Source organism: Marmota monax, unplaced genomic scaffold (assembly GCF_021218885.2).
Source record: "Marmota monax isolate L192 unplaced genomic scaffold, Marmota_monax_Labrador192_F-V1.1 WCK01_AAM20220418_F8-fsc00027, whole genome shotgun sequence".
Lineage (NCBI taxonomy): Eukaryota > Metazoa > Chordata > Mammalia > Rodentia > Sciuridae > Marmota > Marmota monax.
This window is the reverse complement of record NW_026694617.1, coordinates 16,832,412-16,841,258: the sequence shown is the minus strand read 5'-3', so window position 1 is coordinate 16,841,258 and position 8,847 is coordinate 16,832,412. Positions and strand designations below refer to the sequence as shown.

The 8,847-nt window shown below is 52.0% G+C and overlaps 1 protein-coding gene across 1 annotated transcript; it reads right to left on the bottom strand.

Moving 5' to 3' along the window:
- Nucleotides 1–6,244: 6,244 nt before the first annotated feature.
- Spmip1 (sperm microtubule inner protein 1) lies at nucleotides 6,245–8,754 on the bottom strand. The gene is made up of 2 exons (XM_046422363.2): nucleotides 8,334–8,754; nucleotides 6,245–6,946 (listed from the first exon to the last, which is right to left on the bottom strand). The coding sequence occupies exons 1-2, from the start codon at nucleotides 8,752–8,754 to the stop codon at nucleotides 6,837–6,839; spliced, it is 531 nt and encodes a 176-aa protein (XP_046278319.1). The 3' UTR covers nucleotides 6,245–6,836.
- Nucleotides 8,755–8,847: the final 93 nt, after the last annotated feature.

Sequence of the window (8,847 nt, the reverse complement as noted above, 5' to 3'; positions counted from 1 at the left end):
CCCACCTCCTAAAGGTCCACAGCACCTCCCACTAGTGATCCTGGCGACTGAGCCTTGTATACATAGGCCTTTAGGGAACATTCAACATCCCAGCTTTAGCCCAGATGGCCTCCTGCATTCAGTTCCTCTCATTATAACTTTTTTTTTTTTTTTTAGTTTAATTGACCAGTTTATTCTGTTTTAACAATGGAGTTTCTGATTCATAGTAAGCTAAATAACTTTTTGGATTTTTCCCTTAATTTAGCAAGTATTATTAAGTACATATTTTTATTTGAAATGTTATGTGTCCATGATAACTGTTTGGGGGAATTTGAAGATTCAGTATAGTCAAAACACAACTGTTGACTGATTTTTAAATTCAACAATGGCATTGATACTTTTTGTTTTTGTGATCTGGTTGTATTTCTTCATTTATTCTTAGCCTATACTTTTTTTTTTTTTTTAATTTATTATTGTGGGTTGTTCAAAACATTACAAATTTCTTGACATATCATATTCCACACTTTGATTCTAGTGGGTTATGAACTCCCACCTTCACCCCATACACAGATTGCAGATTCACATCAGTTACACATCCATTGATTTACAAATTGCCATACTAGTGTCTGTTGTTCTCATTATAACTTATACAAATGGTTTCCTCATCTGTAACATGAGGACAGCAATGTGTGTGTGTGTGTGTGTGTGCATGTTGGGAGGAGTCCATGGGGTGGCCTGTGGACAGCACTTAGCAGGTGATGATGGGCCATTTTTCTGCTTCTTACTGTCACACCTCTTGGTGATGGATGCCTTGCCTCCTGGGAGCCATGTGCTCCCAGAGTGTTTGTCACTGTGGTTGTCTGTCTTCACAGATAGGGGAAACACTACCACGTGTTAAATCAAGTTACTCTCTAAAGCCAGTTTCCCTTTCACCCCAGTACTGGGGATCACTGTACCCAGGGGCACTCTTCCGCTGAACCACATATCCCAGCTCTTTTTTGTTTTTGAGACAAGATCTCACTAAGTTGTTGATGATGGCCTCCATTTTACTATCCTCCTGTTTCAGCCTCCCAAGTAGCTGGGATTATAAGCATGTGCCACTGTGCAGCCCTGGATTCAGAGCTTCTTATCTGTAAATTGGGACAATAGCACCTACTCATGGAGCTGCTGAGGAGGTATATCCACATGTGCTGCCACCGCTGCCCCATCCTAAACACATTTGTACCACATATCACAGTTTGAAAGTTCACGTGGATGTTAACTTGTATATATGAGCCTGATACTCACTGGGGGTTGCAAATGAGCAAATGCACACACCTCTTCCTGTCAGGGTCACTCTCTGCACTGCACTCTGCTACCTCCAGGTGGTCTTGGAGTCAAGCCAGAGTCTCGGTAAGGCTCCTATGCCCCAGGCCCTGCTCAGGTGTCAGTCGGCCCTGAATTATTGAGATCGGAGTCTTTGTTTCTCCTTGCTCCTGGTCCTCAGTGCCCAATCCTCCATCTCTCTCCAGGCTCTGATGGCAGAGGCAGAGGAAGGAGGGGGCATCTGCCCTAACCCCTTTCCCATGGCGCAGGCAGCTATACCTGGGAGCCCAGGGCTCCCTTGTAGTCCCAAGCAGGCCTTGGCCCTGTACTACCTCATCTTCAGGCACCCTGCAGGCCTAGGCCAGCTCTGGACTGCACTTTGGCAGGTGAGGAAGCCAGATATTGCCAAGGGGTGCAGGCAGGAGCCTGATTCTACTTCCCCTCCCATCCCCACCAGGTGCAAGAGGGCCAGGGCTGTCCCCCAGGGATGGAGCTAACCACAGTACTGCTGGAGATGGAGCAGAGCCGGTGGGCCCAGGAGCAGGTAGGGGCTGACCATGGGGGTGGGGGAGGGCTGGCTGGGTGCCCCTCACACTCTGGCTCTCCACCTTCCTGCAGCTCCTCTGGGAATTGGATCTGCTGACTGGAGCAGGGCTGGGCCTCTTCAGGGCCCCTTGGACCCAGTTTGGTGGTTGGAGGGACCAGGCCCAGCGTGCATGGAGCCAGCACAGCCAGGTGAGTAGCAGGATTGGCAGGGACTTTGAGCAGCTGGTGAGTGGAGAGAGACACTGTGTGACATTGGGGTGGTTGTGGTGTGACCCCCTCAAGGTCACCAAGATGCTTGAGCTTTAGAGACTAACAGCCCTGGATTCAGAGCTCTGCTCTGATGCTCCCTGTGGACTGTGAGCCTCCATTGGCTGTAAAATGTGAACAATGGCAGATCTTTCTCTGAGGACCAGTGAACTCATCCAAACAAGGGGTTTGAGCCTCTTGCTACTTATGGGGACTAGTGTTATTCCATAGCTAACTACTGGATTGTCAAATCAACTGTGCAGTGACACTGGGAAGCCTGTCCATGTGACTGTGTGAGGGAGAACTGTGCCTGGAAGGGTCCCTGAGAGCAGAGGCACTGGTGTCTAGGGTGGCACTAAGACAAAGACACTGAGCAGCCCCTACTGAGTGGGGGGCTCCCTCCAGGGCTAGAGCTGTGCTGACCCACCAGGAGGGGGATGTTGTGGTGAGGACCCCAGAACAGAGCTAAGAACTGGGGATGTACTTCCCAGTCCCAGCTCAGCCACCAGCTGCCAGAGTAGCTTTGGGCCTGTTGGGAGCCTCTCTGCAGTGGATGGGAAGGGAGAGGGGACACACAAGGCCACTTGTGTGTCCACTTCATGAACACCAGGAGACAAGGATTATGGGGGGCAGGGAGCATCTTAGAGGCTGACTACCACACTAAAGGATGATGCCCTGTGTCCTGAGTTCCCCAAAATTTTCCAGAGTTCCAGGCTGTGGCCTTCATCCCAAACTAGGGATTCCCTGAGCCAAAACCATCAGTTCCCAGAGGGGTAAGTCTTTCTCCCAGGGACTCTGGCACTCCCTTGTTGACATACAAAGTGACCAAGAACCTGGCCTTTTCCCCCTGTCTCCTCCCACAGTCCTGCTCTACAGCCCCTAGAAGGGTAACCTCAGAATTCCAGTTCCAAAATCCAGTGGGTTTAGGGATTAGAGGAGGCCACCCCGGACTCAGAGTTTGGGTGTTGGGGTGTTGGGGACTAGGAAGACTGAAGCAAGCTCCCTCCTTTCTCCAGCACCTATGGGGCTGCTGGAGGTGCCTCTGAGGTAGCCCCTGAATCCTGCAGGATGCAGACAGCGGATCTGGGTGAAGCTGGGAGAGATGCAGACCCAAGATGGGAGGGCCCTGGCATACCTACAGAGGCCACACCTGGTATGTTGACAGGACGTGATGGGCAGCCAAGATAGCAGGGAGCCCCTGAAGTTGGAGAAACCAGATTAGATTGGGAGGCAGAGAAGTTCTCATCCCAAGTCCAAAGACTTCCATCATTTTTCACTTATTCTGCATCTTGCACCTTTCATTGGGTGCCCAGGGATGGCGAGTCAATTTTATGTGCCAATTCCATGACTGGCACCAGTTGTCTCAGATGCTGTGCCCATTAAGATTTTTAAGCTAAACTGGGGCTCTGTTAAGTGGACAGGAAATGACCATCACTGACTGCCCAGGGAGAAGGAAGTGGAATAGCAATTCTAGGCCACCTGTTTGCCACCCTTACACCAGGCACTGGGGACATATGGAGAATAATAGATATCTTGAGTCTTTGAGATCAAAGCCCAGTGATAGAGCATGACACTAAACAGGCAATTAGAATTCAATGGGATGGACTCTATGGGTATGAGCCTGTTAATTTAAAGGAAACAGACTCAAATTATTTGTTAAACAATAAACCTAGCAAAGTCATAAACTTTTAGTTGTCCCATCACACACATGAAAGAAGAGAACTGCCAATGATTCTCTCCTGATTGACAGATAAATTTTTACAAGTATTTTATCTCTTGGGAAGACAGAGATGTCAATTCACACTATTACCTGGGAAATAAACTCTAGGAATACAACAGGTGAGTATCTCAGAGACAGGTGTAGGAGGCTGCTTTCACAGTTCTGCAGCAATCAGAAGTTGCTGAAGTCTCTCCTGAGACTCCTTTGTTCACAAAACCCTTTGAAATTCAGATCTAGTTCCACAGAAACCACACCCCTTTGGTTACTGTTATGAATATTCACAGGTCTCTGCATTGCTTACCAGAGAAAAATGCAATATTCTTGTGAAAGGTTTTTAATACTTATGAAAGCAGGTTCCTTCAATTAGTTTTATGGATGCAGAACATCTCTCCTTCCTCCACAGCTGCAGGAGCAGTGACAGCACATCCCTTTTTTAGATTTCTTTGTTCATTATGAAGACTTGCAGTTTTTTAGGCCAGGCTCTGACTTAAAATTTTACTTAAGTTTCATTTGATTTTGTTGCCAGAAAGAAAAAAAATGGGGGGGGGGGGCTAAGGAGGATTTTAACAACAGGAAAAAGCATGGCACACACAGCGGGTTTCTTCTGTGAACCTGAACACACACACCAGGACAAAATGGGGATATCCTTATGCAGAGGGAGCCCCAGCAAACGGGCCTTTCTCACTCCCAGGCATTGCATAGTGGCCAGCCTTGGCTGGGAGGATGAGGGAGATGGAGTTGGCTGTTGGCAGACACACCTGACAAGCAGATGCAAGGCAGGTGATGGGAATAAACGTGGAATAATAAACTGTGACAGCCATGAAGTTCAAGCAGCACTCTCAGGGCTCCATGGTCCTTCATGCACTGGGAGCCGCTTAGGCTTCCAGATTACAGTTCAGGGGGGAATGTGTGTGAGAAGCTGGGACATGATCAGGGAGTGCTCTCTCAACATTGATCCCTCTCTCTTAGGTCACTTAAAAGAGCTGAACCCTACTACCACTAGCTCTGGGGACTCTGGACCAGGACCCTCTCAGGTTGGGACAGCAGGAATGGAGCTTGCCAGGGAGGAGGCTGCGGGATGAAGTGGGGCTGCCTCCTGCAGCCAAATGGGAAAAGGGATCATTGCTGGAGCACCTCTTACACCACATAAAAGAGGTTTAGTAAATTCAGCAATCAGGCAAGGACTAGTCACTGGGGTCTCCAGGCTCTTCTAGGGGAAGGGCCCTGGCTTGGGGATTCCCTCTCAAGCCTGGGCCCAAAGTGCTTTTCGTTCCCAGGATCTGGCCCAGAGGGAAGACAGGAGCCAAGAGGAGCCAGCACCAGCGATGCAGAGGCCCCACCTACAGAGCTGGCCAGGGAGAAAGCTGACACAGAAAGCTTCAGAGCCCTCTGTCCTGGCCTTACAGTGCCTGCCAGCACCCCAAAATACCCCACAGGGGCTGGGCTCTGGCCTAGGTCAGGAGAGAGAAACTCAGAAACTGCTGAGTTTGGACCCTCTTCAGAGTCAGAGACAGGACCACCCTATGGGCCAGACAGAAAAGACCCCTCAGGGTCAGCGAGGGAACACCTCCCAGTGGGGGAACAGAGAAGTATCTCAGAGTCAGAGAGAGAAGACATTCCCGGGTCAGAGTGGGGAGGCACCCCAGGATGAGAACAAAGAGATTCCTCAAAGAAAAAATAGCCCTAAGTGCCAGAGAAAGGAGATTGTGCAGGGTCAGGAAATGAAAACCCTTCAATCTTGGGAAGCCCCTCTCTCACAAGCATGGGAGGTGACTCAGGGAGAAGCGCCTGTACGGGCTCGGGAAAGGGAGAGTCCAGGTCGCTGGGGAAAAACCACCCAGCGAATGCAGGCCAAGCCCGAAGGCCGGAGTCAGAAGGCGGATGAGGCGGTGATAAAGCCGGGGGCCGCCCAGGATGGGGCGTGGGCTCCTCTCCTGGCCCCCAGGTCCCTGTCCCGACCACAACTCACAGGCCCAGGAGGTGGGATGCTGGCGGCACTAAACACCGAGGGCTGTGGGCAGCAGGCTACCCAAGGAGGCGGCCACCGTCCCGCGGAGCAGGAGGTGGGTGAGGTGAAGCTCCCGGGCGCGCTCCGGGAGCTTAGGGGCGTTCCTGGGGAACCCAAAGCTTCGAGGGCTGCGTGGCCTGCGCCCCTGGGCGGGGAAAAGGCACCGGCGGGCGTGAGCGTGGCGCAGCAGGAGATGGCTCTGCAGCGGCTGCTGGAGCTGCACGGCGCGGCCAGGCGGCGACGGCGGCAGGAACGCGAGCAGCAGCGGCTCCGGGTGCGTACCCGCGCGGGGCCGACCTAGTCTCCTGCGGCTGGCGGGCGGGCAGGGCTCGGAGCTGACTGCCGCCTCTCCAGGTCTTGGAACGGCTCCGCATCGCCAGCCACCGCCACTGCCGAGTTCACCCTCTGGGGCTCCCTTCCAGCCCGGCTCAGCTCCCACCACAGGCAAGAAGAGCCCGGGGTGAAGGCGGGGGTCCCTCCGGACCTGGCCCCGGGAGGGGCGGGGCGGGGCGGGGCGGGTGTGTGATGCAGTTGCTACCCTGGCCAGTGACGCCGGCTCAGCCATCTGCCTACCTAGGAGGACGTGGCCGGGCGGTGGAGCGCCCTGCAGAAGCAGCTAGAACAAGTGCACCTGGAAAGGACCCGGTGGCTGCGGGCGCTCAGGGCCAGGTGAGGGGCGGGCAGGGAGCTTTGTGGGGAGTGATAGCAGTCCCTTTTCCCTGACATCTGGATGACAGACCACTGCCTCCCCAGGAATACCCGGAACTTCCAGGAGCTACTGTGGCCCCCTGGCGCTGAGAAGCCTGCACCTGGTGAATAGCGCCCACACTTCCCGATGGGCTCTGGGCATTGCTGGGTCTCTGAAGGGATAATTAAGGAGATAGGAGTTAAGGAAAAGGCAAAGACGTCTACCGCCAGGTCAGAAAGGCCTAGAACGCAGCTTCAGGGCCAGGGAGAGCAGACCAGAAACACAACGCAGCTTCGCCCTACCAGGAGGCCTGTTATTTTTTTGTGCCTCCCACAGGCCAAAGGTCAGAGGGCCAGATCCCGGGGATCCAGCATTGAAAAGGCCCCATTCTTCCGGAAGAACGACTCTATGTGGCACATCTTGCATGAGACCAGTTCTTGCTTTGCTGGGGTACCTTGGGAAAAGATGTCAGAGGCCAGGAATGAGTTCCTGGGGAAGGAACTCAGCACAGAAGCTGTCTGCATAGCACTAGGACTCTGCCTGTGTTGGATCTACTTTTTGTGAATAAATAAAAAGCTTTTGAGGAGTAGCACTTCAGGAAAATACAGGCTGGATCCTGGACATTGCATCAGTGGCAACATGGCTAACCTGACAGCTGTCAGCCATCATCATCCCCTGCTTCAAGATCCCCTGCCAGCCCTGTTTGTCCCAGGATAGACTGCAGAGACAGGGCCTTCCACCTCTGCTCCCCTTCTTCTCTCTTAGGGCCCTAGGGGAAATGTGGGAGCTTTTTGGGTAAACTTTCAACTGTGCTGACCCCCCACCACCCACCTTTCCTTCACAGGCACTCAAACAGCTGGAAAAAGATCCAGGACTAAGTGGATCTACTTTTTGTGAATAAATAAAAAGTGATCTCCCTTGAGAGTAGTGGCTCTCAACACCACCCAGCAAACCAGCAGCACTTTTGGAAAACCAAAACTGAGCCGGGGTTAGGGAGCAGACAGCCTTTCGGCCACACCATTTCCACCTATGCTTGACTCCACCCTCAGGTCAGATTTCAGCAACTCCAGCTCTCCGGGTGACCTCACCCTATCTCTGGGCTTTAAGTTACATTTATATTCCAGTAAGCCCTGAATTTACTTCTCCAACACTGACCTCAATCCTGATGTACAGACTTTCTCCATCCTGAATGGTACCGCAAGTAACCCATACTTGCGGTACCATTCACAGCACAACATCTTCTCCCTTAGATATTTCTCCTTCCAGATATTCCTCCATCCTGATGTCCAGCCTCATTGGCACTTCGAGCCTACGATGGCCTAGCCCGTTGTGTCTTCAGCCCTACCCTTTTCCAATCTGGGTGTTGCCAAGTTTCTCTCTTCCTTTCCCTTCCAGTCAACCCATCCATGTCTCCCTCCCAAACATTCCAAATTGGCTTCAGTTCTACTGCTAATAATCCCTCTATCTGAAGCCATGTCTTGCCTAGATAACTCAAAACAGATGCCTAATTCACCTGCCAGATCCTATAAATTCCCCTGAAAAGCTATTACCTACAAAAAAAAAAAAAACATTTTAAAAAGCACTGATCTTCTTAAAACCTTCCTCCAATTAGAATAAAATCCGAACCCCTTTCTTGCCACTTGCTCAGCATTGAGGGCTTCAGAAAGGCCTTTCTGGATAATTCAATCTAAAGAAACACATGTCCCCCACCACACCCAAGAACTTTGTCCTCCCTGGACATTTCCTTGTTGTTTGTAGACTGACCCTCCATTACAATGTCTGCTCCCTGGCCCATGGCAAGTGCTCTGTTTGTAATTAATTTCCACAAGGTTGGGGCTCACCCAGCTGCCAGCCATATGTGAAGTTGGTGGTGACCGGGAAGAGATAGCGCTTCTCTGGCACGTCCAGTTTTCGGGTGTTGAGGTAGTGATAGCGCCCCTGGGAGTCATGGGAGATGCCTTCATACAGCAGAGCCCGAGTTGCAGGCAGTACTGGGTACATTTCTGTCTGAAAAGGAGCCTCAGAGACAGGGCTAGGGGGCTTGGCAGGGACTGCTTTGGGGACAGGTGGCGGTGAGACTCGGGCCTTGGGTGTCAGGGTGGGCAGTTTGAGGGGCAGGCGGGCTGCAGCCTTAGCCTTCTGCTTGGCCCTCACCAATAACCCATACTTGCGGTACCATTCACAGCGCAACATCTTTTCCCTTAGATATTCCTCCTTCCAGAAGTTTTGCCACACTGTGTCCAAGTTGAGCTGCCGTGCCATGGCGCAAGGGAACGAGCAGTATCAAGGTGCCTGTAGCTAAGGGGTGAACGTAGCAAGCAGAGTTCTTCTGACAGCAGATGGCTCCCTGGGACA